General features: G+C 43.4%; 2 protein-coding genes across 2 annotated transcripts in view; one reads left to right on the forward strand and one right to left on the reverse strand.

The window, feature by feature from the left end:
• The window catches only part of LOC148375088 (uncharacterized), a 47,736-nt gene extending 34,571 nt beyond the window's left edge, over window positions 1-13,165 (reverse strand). The window contains exon 1 of the mRNA XM_088344584.1: window positions 12,933-13,165. Within this exon, the coding sequence (XP_088200710.1) occupies window positions 12,933-12,958 (26 nt within the window). The 5' untranslated portion in view covers window positions 12,959-13,165. The remainder of the gene's footprint in view (window positions 1-12,932) is intronic.
• Window positions 1,419-8,620, forward strand: LOC148375090 (dual specificity protein phosphatase 3-like). Its single transcript, XM_088344573.1, has 3 exons — window positions 1,419-1,642; window positions 2,979-3,211; window positions 7,349-8,620. The coding sequence occupies exons 1-3, from the start codon at window positions 1,521-1,523 to the stop codon at window positions 7,561-7,563; spliced, it is 570 nt and encodes a 189-aa protein (XP_088200699.1). The 5' UTR covers window positions 1,419-1,520; the 3' UTR covers window positions 7,564-8,620.
• Window positions 13,166-13,519: the final 354 nt, after the last annotated feature.

Here is a 13,519-nt window from a genome sequence, read left to right on the forward strand (position 1 = left end):
AAAGCGCTATATAAATATAGACCATTTACCATTTAACCACCCAGCCGCCATGCCGTTTAATAAAGGACAGGATAGGCCTGAAAATAATGATAAACACAAATGTTTTTATGAAAAAAAAGTAATACAACAAAAATGCGAACAACTCTCTTGAAATGGTTCAGTCTATTTAATTCCTAGTACCACTCTCGCCCATTTTCCTGCTGCTCTTTGGATTGGCTGGCGTCTCTTGCGGCATAGCTATGGAGTCTGTGTAGGCTCCATTAATTACGGTGAGATTATACACCATACAAAGGTTATGTTAAACAATTATTTCACCACATAACACCATGAGTTTCTTATCATCAACAGATATCAGTCCTCATTTCTGCTGCATTAATTCAAATGCAACAATGAAACAGCCAAATCTGTCAAGTGGAGGCTGGAATTATAAATTGTTTAAATGAATGCATCATTGTCTAAGAAGTTCCACGCTTCCTCTTTTGTATATGTGTGTTTGTACTCGATTAGAGATATACGAGTAAAAACTGTCAACCTGTATGTTTTTGCCGTACAAAGTATGTTTATTATGCATGACGTACAAGAAGATCTGTAAGGAAAAACGCAAATTTGTCAATTATGGGTACCATCTGGTATACACAGACTATCATGAAACGGCAAATCAATCAAGTCAGACGAGTTTGCCGCGGTAGCCTCTATCTACGTATGTTTTTTTTGTTGTTGCTTACGAAGCGAGCGGTTTGATGCTACTGTGCGCATGCATCTGCCACCTCGGATTTCATGTGGTAATTGTGTAGTGAAAGAAAGTCGGTCTCTTTTTAGAGAGCCGGCTTTTTCGGCTCAACTCATTAAAGAGTCAAATCAGTATATTACCAACAATAATTTAATACAGAAAATGAATTCATAATTTGAATAAGAAAATGTATTATTTTACTTAATCATATTTGCATGTATTTTTTCTTTCTACGGTGAACGTCCAATCTACTTAATTTTTGAACCTTTTTCATGACAAACCTCGTTCATGTCGAGCAACTCCGTATCTCACAACAAAATGTTAATTAACAATATATATGATATAACGAAACACATGTACAATATAACGTGTTAAACTACATAAATAAAAACATGGTGTAAGATTACTTTGTATTTTGTAAGGGAAAATACAACATTTTGTAAGGGCATGGAGCCGTGGAGGTTGACAGGTATGAAACTAATGCATGGCATAGTAATATATCTGCTAGCCACAAAGTGTAATGTGATGTTCACAAATGGGACGTGACACTCTTGAACAGCATTGAATGGTCCTAAATCATTTGAAGTGAAATGATTTGTAATTAACCAGCCCGACACGTTTCAAAGTTTAGAACCTAAACTCGCCCCTGTTGTATTGTAAGGTGGAATCAAGGCTACCGCGGGCACCGAGTTGGAAACCAGTGCTCTATCGAGCTGGTGGCTGTTGCCCACTTGCACCAGACTTAAAATAAACACATCATCGCAATAACGTGAAGGAAGCAAACAAAAACATGTCGACTTTCGAAGTGACTCTGCAGCAACTCAACGACTTGCTGACAAACGAACGCGGCTTTTACAGCTGGCCAACGAAACACGTCCACGAGGTTTATCCACGCGTCTACGTCGGCAATGAGTGAGTTCATTCTCTTTGCTATTTGATGGATGCGTCACACAGCGTTAAAAGTTCAGAATTGACACCGATATAGTAAGCGATCTCCGTTACGACCAACGACTTGATCACTGACTATTTTCTTGGGTAAATTTGTACTGCGCGTACAGAATTACGAAAACTAGTGACGAGTCATTCGCGAACGAAAATACTCTGTGAGCCGGCTCTTTGAAGTGAACAACGAGAGTCGGCTCCCCGTCTAGAGTTGACCGGCTCCCTCTCTCTCTCACTCTCGCTCTTTCTCTCTCGCTTTTTGTCACTCTAAGTTTCTATCGTTCTCTATATTTTTGTCGTTCTCTCTATCTTTAGCAATCCATTTGCCGTCCTAACTTTTTCTCTCTCTAACTTTCTGTCTTTCTCTCGGTCTGTATTCTTGTCTTTATCTTTATTAAAAAAAAAGAAAACAATTATATATATATATATATATATATATATATATATATATATATATGTGTGTGTGTACAGTATATCCATCCAACCATTATCTGCACCGCTTATCCTCCGTAGGGTCGCGGGGGTGCTGGAGCCCATCCCAGCCATCTCCGGGCAGTGGGCAGGGGACACCCTGAACTGGTTGCCAGCCAGTCGCAGGGCACACAGGGACAGACAATTCGCTCGCTCATTCACACCTAGGGACAATTTTGACCGTCCAATTAACCTGACATGCATGTTTTTGGAATGTGGGAGGAAACCGGAGTGCCCGGAGGAAACCCACGCAAGCACGGGGTGAACATGCAAACTCCGCACAGGAAAGTTGGTAGCTAGATTTGAACCCATGACCTCAGAACTGTGCCACACGCGCGCTAACCAATGCGCTGCCGTGCTGCATATATATCTTTATTTCCTTGTCTTTGTCTCTAATTCTCTTGACCATCTTCCTTGACTTTTGGTATATCTTTTTATATTTCTCTCTGTCTATCTCTTGCTCTAACTTTCTGTATTTCTCTCTCTCTCTCTCTCTCTCTCTCTTTGTCTCTCGTTCTCTATCATTCTCTCAATATTTCTTCGTCAATCTTTCTCTCCCTACTTTCTATCTCTTTCTCTTTCTCCTTGTCCCTCCTACTCTCTCTGTTTCTCAATAGCTTTCTCTCTCTGTATCCCTCTCTATTTTTCTCTCCCTTACTCAGGGCAATTTGCTTTTTATTTTTTGATGGGCCATATACTCCAGTAAATACGGTACATAGAAATCGGACGTAATCGTAACAGTTAGCCCACCGTCACACAAGATTAGTTCTGATTTGATTCTCGAATATCCGTGTGAGCAAGAATGCATTTGTCACAGCGTTTTCCTTTATTTCAGGTCAGTGGCAAGAAACACGACGCTTTTGAAGCAACTGGGCATCACCCACATCCTTAACGCAGCAGAGGGAAACTCCTTGATGCATGTAAACACCAACGCAGAGTTCTACAAAGGGACGGGGATCACCTACTATGGGGTGGCAGCCAGTGACACGGATCACTTTGACCTCAGCATTTACTTTGAAGACGCAGCTAGATTTATAGAAGAAGGTCTTGGGTACAAAAATGGGAAAGGTGAGTGTTGAAGCGGTAAAGAACACGTAGGTTTTGATCTTTAGCCCTTTCACTCGATAAACCAGGGTGACGGAACCCTTTTGACTCAATAAGCGAAACCTTACATTTTTCCCAAGAGTCACACCCGATATTTCAAGTCAAAAATCACCACAATAGCCAAACCCGTATTAAAGAATAAATCGAATTATTCAGCACATTTTGATTTATTTTTTTAATTTATAATTTTTTCGATTTGTTGTTTTGTTTTTGTCGTGTTCGAAATAAAAGTTCTATTCATTCATTTCACTGTATGGCGTTTCATGATTTGATGAAATGAACGAAATGACAATAATGCCAGAGCCTATGGCAACAAATATACCACCTAAGATGTGCCTTTCTCCCACAGTTACCCAGAGGCTCATTTTGAACGCCATTTTTGTCTTAAATAATGGTTTTCAAACAAGTTTAAATGAGTTATTTTGCAAAAATGTCACAAAAATCTGCAAATAAGAAGGACACGAATGTATTTAAGGGAGTGGGCTATGTGCAGTAGAGGTAAGATCGGGCCTAAAAATTCCAGCCCAACTAGACCCGCGGGTATGAAAGCGCTAACCAGCCTGAGCCTGATTGATTCACTGGATTTAAGCGACAGGGCCCAAAATAAACCCAAAGCGCACACTTCAACACGAAAGTGTGCACTCTGGCTGGCAGTGCAGAGGTGCAGCATCAGGTTTACATCGGGTTCTGTCGCTCAAATCAAGTGTGCGCTTTGCAGCCGATGTACGTGCAGCCCCGAAGTTCAGCACCGCAGTGCACACTTTGGCATTGAAGCACGCACTTTGGTGCGGCTCTGAGGTGAAGCGCCGAAGTGTTACTCAAGTAAAAGTAAAGCTACTTCAGAGTATCATCACTCAAGTAGAGGTAAAAAGTAGTTATCCAAGTAGTTATTTGAGTAAAAGTGCATGCTGTGCAGATCCTCCACGACAAAAAACCCCAAAACCAAACAAAAAAGAAAAAAACGTGCAAGAGAAACCTTGCGCCCGACTAAATAATTGACATTTTATGATTTCATCATCTTAACTGTAATGAGTAGTAAACCGCCCACCACTAGCGCTCAACCAATCCAATTACTGTAGGTGCTTGACCGGTGTTTTCAGGTGTTGACAGTTTATTCGGTGGATTTTCCTCTTAAAGTATCATCAATGAACAGACATTGTTTTAATAAGCTTCCATATACAAGATTCCATCGAGACATACAAGCTCTGTTGGTGTTTTATTGTGACTATAAACTGTAAACTTTACTCTAAATATTTCCAGGCTCGGAATACTGCGTTACGTAATCAGGCTATTCCATTACGGTTACGGAAAAAAAGACGCAATTAAATTACAGGTATACTTTAAAGAATAAGGATTACTTTGCAGGATTACTAATTAATATAAAAGCATTTTTGTGTTGCACACTACAGGGGTCCTTGATGTGCTCCTGAAATAACTAAAACAAGGCAAATCTTCTCCGCCGTGTGAAAGAGAAAGGTTTAAATTTGCTCAATACATGATAACAAGGGTCGGGAACCTATGTCTCAAATGGCTCGCAGAGCAAATTAGTTTCATGCAAACTTTCTCCATGTTGTTCATAATCTAAGTGTGCATGCCAATTGTAATGCAACCAAAGCCTAACTAACACTCAGGCTCAGAGTGGTACTATATATATAGGGCACATTTTTACCTACAGTTTATAGTCAGTGTCTAAATAAAAACAGTTTTTGGCTCTACATCTCTAAGGAATCTTTTTATATGGAAGCTCAATTAATAATCTATGTTGATTTTTGAGAGGCTTTCTGATGAAAATCCACATAACAAACTGTACATACGCCATAACACCAGAGAAGCCCCCAGAGCAATTTGATTGGTTGAACGCTAGGGATGGGTGGGGCCATGCAAAGAGGACAAGCACTCCCTCTTGTCTCTTGCCCTGCGCCAAAGGTAAATTCGTCGGGATCCTCGTTTGCATAATTTTGTGACGTTTTACAAAAGAACTGCTTGTACCTTGTTGGAAACCATTATTTATGAAAAAGATGAGCCTCAACGATCATACGTAATTGCGGGAGAGAGACAAGTTTAATGTTGTATATCTGTTTATATTTGTTTGGGCAATATTCTTATTTCATAAAGTTTATAAAATCACCAAATGTCATACAGTGAAATAAAATTTGTTGAACAATGAGCTTTTGTCTAAAGGTTTTTTGGTTTGAACAAATTTATTGATACTAATAACAGAAAACAATCATGACAATCTCAACAGCAATTAAGCACATTCACAATATTATATTTCAATATGACGTTTTTAACAGCAAACACAATGTGAGGTTTGAACAACCCTTCTCGAAAATCTTAATAGCAATCAAGCACAGAGAGCTGGTTTAGCGGTTTTGTTGAACTTTGTCTAACTTTGTCAGCTCGGTGGCCTTGGGGGTATGGCGCCCGCCCCGAGACTGGGAGGTTGTGGTTCAAGTCTCGGCTGAGTCATACCTAAGACTTAAACATTGGTACCCGTTGCCTCCCTGCTTGGCGTTCAGCATTAGGGGTTGGAATTGGGGGCCTTGGTCACCTAATGACTCCCAACACCTCAGTTGGGTTGAGCGAGGGGGCTGGGAATCCCCTCCTCTAAATCAATCTCCCCAAAAAAGAGTCAGAAATGACTAGCTACCTCCCACTAGGGTGATATGGCTGTGGTATATATATATATATATATATATATATATATATATATATATATATATATAAGGTGAGGCTCTTTCCCAAAATGAAATAAAAATATTTTGCTTTCATGGCTCTTTCAGTCAAAAAGGTTACCGACTTCTGCGCTATACTATGCGGTTAAAATGTGAGCACTTTTGTGTTCGACAACAAACTGATCTTGGTTTCCTCTATTGATATTTTAATTTGAAAAAAAATTTTGTAATTTCAATTAGATTTAGTTTATTTTGTCTTTTATTAGCATTTTCGGGATTGGAGTAATCCAAATGTAATCAAGTTATATTACTGCAACGTTATGGTATTCGTATTATGTTTTTTAGCAGGTAATTAGTAACTGTATCAGATTATTTTAGGGTTACCCTACCAACCCTGTAAATTCCGGACCGAACATTGAATTGACTACGTCGCTTCGGCTTTGCTTATACAGTTCTTAAATTGGAAAGATACAGAGATTATTACCACATTCTTTATTTTATTTTCGAGTCAGATGTAATCATGAAAAGAGCCATACCTGGCTCGTGATCCGTACATCCCTGATGCCTGTTACAGACATTAGTATGATTATATCTCAACTTCAATTAAATAGTGATGACTTTTCTCGTAGAATGAAAGTCGCTTTCGATGGAGATGATTCTCTCCAAAGAGTAGGATTTCTTGTTCACAAATCTCATACCTTTCCCATGCAACACACCCGGTGGCATAGTAAGACTCACGGTGCCTTCACGGACCGCACAGTCAAGTTAACCAAGAAAAAGCAGTTGTCTAAAGTTTTTTCTTCTTGAGTTATTTTCCAGATTTTTCCTTACTTTTTTTAAAAGTAATCCCAAATTCTCAAACATGCAACACTTGTGTAAATATCACGTTTTTGTTTTTTTTACATCAAATCTATACATATTTCATCGGTATTTTCCGAGATAATGCAAAAACCTCAGGATCTCTGAGGAAGACCAGCATCAAGACATACTCTTGAAGTTCTATGCAAAGAGGGACTGAGTGGCCGCCATTACTGGGAGGTGGAGTGGAGGGGTCACATGTTTGCCGTGGCTGCATACAGCACAACTCAAAAGAAGAACAACAGCTTTATTGAGAGGCATTCCACCAATTTTTCAACTTTTTGGGGATTGCATGCAAGCAGGAAATTTCTATTACAGATTGCTTCCGTTTTGGGAATATTCCCATATGGGAACATTCTTTTAGCAGAATTGAAAAGATGGGGGGGATCTTTCTCGACTATCTTATCGTTTTGTTGTGTCACCAGTAAAAAAATTCAAACACTCGTATACTTATTAAGAGACCTTCAATTAATCACTCTACCCAGGTTTTGGAGTTTACTTTCACCTGATATATTAGAACAGCGCACGATGGGAAGATAAATACTGGATGTACTTGTGTTGCCCCCAGGTAGAGTCTACGTGCACTGCAGGGAGGGCTACAGCCGCTCGCCCACATTAGTCATCGCCTACTTGATGCTTTTCCAGAACATGGACGTTCACAGCGCTCTGGCTACAGTGAGACAGAAAAGAGAAATCGGACCTAATGATGGCTTTCTTCGGCAACTCTGCAGACTCAACCAGAGGCTGACTGCAGAGGGGGCATTCTGCAATAAATTAAACTGACACAAGTGTCAATTATTTTTAATTGCTTTACACTGTATTTCACTGACGGGCAGCACGGCAGCGCAGTGTTTAGCGCGCAGGGTTGGGTAGGGTTACTTTAACTGGATTTACTTTCAATTACTTTTGGATTACTCCAATACCAAATATGCTAATAAAAGACAAAAGAAACTAAATATGAATAAAATTACTAAATTTTGTGCAGGCTTGGTGAGTATTACACCAAGCCTGTAATGTAACGTCCGTGTTACATGTCGAAGTGTCCTTGGGTAAGACATTGAACCCCTAATACCCCCAATAAGCAGGTTAGCGCCTTACATGGCTGCAAGGCCGCTATTGGGAAATGTGGAGCACATTGTAAAGCGCTTTGGGAAGTCATTGCCTTGAAAAGCGCTATACAAATGCAGATCATTTCATTTATAACGGAATACATGGAACGGCAAAAATGATGTTGGCAAGCTGTTTGGATTTATTTTTATTTTGTTTCTGTCGCATTTTATGTTAGTTTTGCCGGAGATCAAAGAGATTAAAGCCAGGAGAGAAAGCTTACCACATGTTGTGAGTCATACTTTTATTCATATTTAGTTTCTTTTGTCTTTTATTAGCATATTTGGTATTGAGTAATCCAAAAGTAATTGAAAGTAATCCAGTTAAAGTAACCCTACCAAACCCTGTTAGTGCGTGTGTGGCACAGTTCTGAGGTCATGATTGAACCTTCCTGTGTAGAGTTTGCATGTTCTCCCCGTGCTTGTGTGGGATTCCTCCAGGCACTCCGGTTTCCTCCCACATTCCAAAAACATGCTTGTCAGGTTAATTGGCCGGTCCAAATTGTCCCTAGGTGTGAATGAGCAAGTGAGTGGTCTGTCTCTGTGGGCTCTGCAACTGGCTGGCAACCAGTTCAGGGTGTCCCCTGCCCACTGCCCGAAGATAGTTGGGACGGGCTCCAGCACCCCCGCGACCCTACTGAGGATAAGCGGCGCAGATAATGGATAGATGAATGTATTTCACTGGCTCTGTACAACACAAAGCTCCAGCCCTGCAATAGGCAATGTTTGAAATTCTGTGCCATACACATAACACAAATAAAGCACTGCACTCAGTGCCAAAGAGTTATTACATCATGTGCAGTTTGTGTATATTTTTATTTTAATACTGTAAACTAGGGGTCAGGAACCTTTTTGACACAAAGAGCACTAATAACCAAATATTTGGATTTTTTTTTTTTTGAGAGGGAAATACATCATATATTTTAAGGCAAAATTCTGAAAAAACAAAAAACACGCTCTCCAGACAGAAGCAAATTTTTCAGTGCATTTTATTTCTCCTTGTGACGTTAGATTATTTGATCAAATTTATGAAATAATAATAATGCCAGAGCCTGTGTTCCATATCAACAAATAGAACCACTTTAAACATCTCCCTTCCGCAGTTACTTAAGATAATTGAGGCTAATTTTTACTTTGAAGGTGCAAGCAGACTTCTTTTGTAAACATTTTATAAAAAACTGCAAACAAAAAGTTTATGGATGTATTTCCATTCAGCGCGGTGAGCGTGTGAGCAGAGGGGAGCGTGCTGTTACATAGCTCCGCCCACTCTTCGCACTCACTCAATCAAATTTTTCTGTGTGCTTTGCTAGCATTTGAGGTTAATTAGGGTTTGTTTTTGTGGGTTTTTATCATAAAATGTCTCAACAGTGAATATACATGATTTAATAAGCTTCCATATAAAGACAACAAAAAATTAATGGAAAATACAGGATGGTAGTCTTACTGATGGGCATTTCTGCCTGACGCGAATTCTGTAGCGATGTACAGACAAAACAGGGTCTGTTGGTGTGACACCTTGACTGAAAACTGTTAGTAAAACTGCCCTTTATACATTAAGCTGAACGTCGGATTAAAAGAGTAACTTTGGCTATGAACGCACCAAATCCAACATCGAGCTTTCCAGAATAGGAACGCTTTGGAGAATTTTGCATAGCATTTTATCAACGAGCTATATGCATTCATGAAAAGAATCATATATGGCTTACAAGCCATATGTTCCCAACCCCAGCTGTAATGGTCGATGGGGATTGTGGGAATACTGGATCGCAGCTGCATGAGTGCAACTCATTTGAGGCAAGAAGACACTAAGGGCAAAAAAGAGCCATTAAGCCCGCCTGAAGTTCTCTCTGCTGGCCTCCGCTTGCAGTAATATGACATCAGGGATAATGGATAACGTCCGCGTGCAGTTTATGTTTTGGTGGACAGAAACGAGGATTGACAGAATCTCAGACAGCTATTTTGTTCCTGGTAAAGGAGGGTTTGCATTCCAGTAATGGTAGAACGTATTTTGTGGATCTTGGAAAATCTCTCAAATGTCTCTTATGATGGTTGTCTATTGAAAACTACAGTGGAACCTCGGTTTTCGAACGCCTCTCAAGTCGGACAAATCGGTGTTCGACCAAAAATTTCGAGTAAGTGGCACCTTTGACGTGTCAATTTTGACCATGGTGGTGAGTTGGCTTCGATAGTGGGGGAAGATGCCGGCCCGACCCGGCAGACCCAAGCGTGTTGTGAGGGTCTGTTGGGAACGGCTGGCAGAATCTCCTGTCAGAAGAAGTTTCAATTCGCACCTCCGGCAGAACTTCGCCCATGTCCCGAGGGAGGCGGGGGACATTGAGTCCGAGTGGACCATGTTCCGCGCCTCCATTGTCGAGGCGGCTGATCGGAGCTGTGGCCATAAGGTAGTCGGTGCCTGCCGCGGTGGCAACCCTCAGACCCGTTGGTGGTCACCGGCGGTGAGGGATGCCGTCAAGCTGAAGAAGGAGTCTTATCGGGCCTTCCTGTCCTGTGGGATTCTGGAAGCAGCTGGCAGGTATCGGCTGGCCAAGCGGAATGCGGCTTTGGCGGTTGCCGAGGCAAAAACTCGGGCATGGGAGGAGTTTGGCGAGGCCATGGAAGCCGACTTCCGAACGGCTTCGAGGAAATTCTGGTCCACCATCCGACGTCTTAGGGGGGGGAAGCGGTGTGCCATCGACACTGTGTATAGTGCCGATGGGGCGCTGCTGACTTCGACCCGGGACGTTGTGAATCGGTGGGCGGAGTACTTCGAAGACCTCCTCAATCCCACCGGCACGTCTTCCTCTGGGGAAGCAGAGCCTGAGGACTCTGGGTTGGGCTCTCGTATCACTGGGGTTGAAGTCACCGAGGTTGTCAAAAAACTCCTCGGTGGCAGGGCCCCGGGGGTCGATGAGATCCGCCCGGACTTCATTAAGGCTCTGGATGTTGTGGGCGTGTCATGGTTGACGCGCCTCTGCAACATCGCGTGGACATCGGGGACAGTGCCTCTGGACTGGCAGACTGGGGTGGTGGTTCCCGTCTTTAAGAAGGGGGACCGGAGAGTGTGTTCCAACTACAGGGGAATCACACTTCTCAGCCTCCCTGGTAAGGTCTATTCAGGGGTACTGGAGAGGAGGGTCTGCCAGGAAGTCGAATCTCGGATTCAGGAGGAACAGTGTGGTTTTCGTCCTGGCCGTGGAACACTGGACCAGCTCTATACACTCTTCAGGGTCTTTGAGGGTGCATGGGAGTTTGCCTGTCCGGTCTACATGTGTTTTGTGGACTTGGAGAAGGCATTCGACCGTGTTCCTCGGGAGGCCCTGTGGGGGGTGCTTCGGGAGTATGGGGTACCGCACAGTCTTATCCGGGCTGTGCGGTCCCTGTATGCCCGGTGCCAGAGTCTGGTCCGCATTGCCGGCAGTAAGTCGGATTCGTTCCCGGTGAGGGTTGGGCTCCGCCAGGGCTGCCCTTTGTCACCGATTCTGTTCATAACTTTTATGGACAGAATTTCTAGGCGCAGCCTTGGCGGGGATGGAGTCCGGTTTGGGGGCCTCAGCATTGCGTCACTGCTTTTTGCAGATGACGTGGTGCTGTTGGCTTCCTCAAGCCGTGATCTTCAGCTCTCGCTGGAGCGATTCGTAGCCGAGTGTGAAGCGGCCGGGATGGGGATCAGCACCTCCAAGTCCGAGGCCATGGTTCTCAGTCGGAAAAGGGTGGTATGCTCCCTCCGGGTCGGGGAGGAGGTCTTGCCCCAAGTGGAGGAGTTCAAGTATCTTGGGGTCTTGTTCACGAGTGAGGGTAGGATGGAACGGGAGATCGACAGACGGGTCGGTGCAGCGTCTGCCGTCATTCGGACCCTGTACCGGTCTGTCGTGGTGAAGAGGGAGCTGAGCCGAAAGGCAAAGCTCTCGATCTACCGGTCGATCTACGTTCCTACCCTCACCTATGGTCATGAACTTTGGGTCATGACCGAAAGAACTCGATCCCGGATACAAGTGGCCGAAATGAGTTTCCTCCGCAGGGTAGCTGGGTTCTCCCTTAGAGATAAGGTGAGAAGCTCAGTCATCCGGGAGGGACTCGGTGTAGAGCCACTGCTCCTCCGCGTTGAGAGGAGCCAGTTGAGGTGGCTCGGGCATCTAATAAGGATGCCTCCTGGACGCCTCCCTCGGGCATGTCCCACCGGCAGGAGGCCCCGGGGGCGGCCCAGGACACGTTGGAGAGACTATGTCTTTCGGCTGGCTTGGGAACGCCTCGGGGTCCCGTCGGATGAGCTGGAGGAGGTGGCTGGGGATAGGGACGTCTGGGCTTCCCTTTTAACGCTGCTGCCCCCGCGACCCGACCTCGGATAAGCGGAAGACAATGGATGGATGGATGGACATTAGTATAAGCAGTAAATCAATTGCGTCAAACTGCAGCCCAGTGGCCTGACAATCATATACAATACTAAATTAATGTACGCTAAAATTGCATTTCTATAATTGTTGCGGGCACTGACACTGTAGATTAGTGATAGGACGATGTTAGAAGCCGCGGTTGATTTTGTAACACACATCAGAGGCGTGTTCAGGAGAGTGAGTGATTGCTATCGCGAGCTATCGCTAGCTTCTGAACGGCCAGTGATTATTGAGCGCTCGCGTGCCCGAGTAATCACGGGAGAAAGACCGCTTACTTTGATTTCCAACATGGCGTCGACAGTGCAGAAGATGGAGGATCTCACCCTGACGAGTGCTGTTGGCGATGTAATATATCGTCTTACATTGCCTGGTAATGTTTGTGAACAATGCAAGACAGGTATGACCCTTCCACTGCGTTTAGGATAACCTTAACTGTGTCAATATGCGAACTGTCGCTCATATCAGCCAACTCGCTCAAAGCAAGCTGTAGAACGAAATCCATTGTACTGTCGTCGGCCATTTTGGATCAGTAAGGCAATCACAGCGAGCGATTACAAAACGTTCAGCAGTGCGCGGCAAGCGATTATCAAGAGACTACATGTCTGATCACTCTCCTGAACACGCCTCCGCTGATAAAGTGGGAGGGTTCACTCACCGAGGTGACTGGTGATTGGTTGCCATGCGCTGTCAGCACATCCTGGAGGGCCCAAACACAAACGGAAAAGTATGGCAAATGGAAAATCACAGCCACACAAAGGCCGAATGTGCAAGACGCCACTGGTAAGATTAAACCCACTCTCTGCTACTCTCTTGGGTAGTCATGATGCTACTTGTGTTATTTGCTGGTGCCATTTTAGTTGTCTCTTGCTGCAAACCTGTGGACAGTGTGCTAATAGCGTGCGTGGCCGCTTCCTTGATTTGAAGTGATGCATTCTGGGAAATGTAGTGTTAAAGGCCAATCATATTCACGTGCTGTATATTTCTATATCTTGGTGCTGACTTAATGTTTTGATAAATGCATAGCTAATGTATTTTATATCTATATGGATTTATTTATATTTGTATTTATTAGTGGTTTTTGAGTTTTTTCTTGCCCTAATGTAGGCTTTATATCAGGGGATGGTGTAATAATAGTGTGTAGTTTGCGATAATCTGATCCGTGCAGCCCGTTGAGACTCCTTATGAATAATGGCTATACAAATAAACATGACTTGAGTTCATGATCACTTATTTATTTGTATA

The sequence above is a fragment of the Urocampus carinirostris genome, chromosome 1 (genome assembly GCF_059441175.1).
Source record: "Urocampus carinirostris isolate Australia breed hairy pipefish chromosome 1, RoL_Ucar_1.0, whole genome shotgun sequence".
Classification (NCBI taxonomy): domain Eukaryota; kingdom Metazoa; phylum Chordata; class Actinopteri; order Syngnathiformes; family Syngnathidae; genus Urocampus; species Urocampus carinirostris.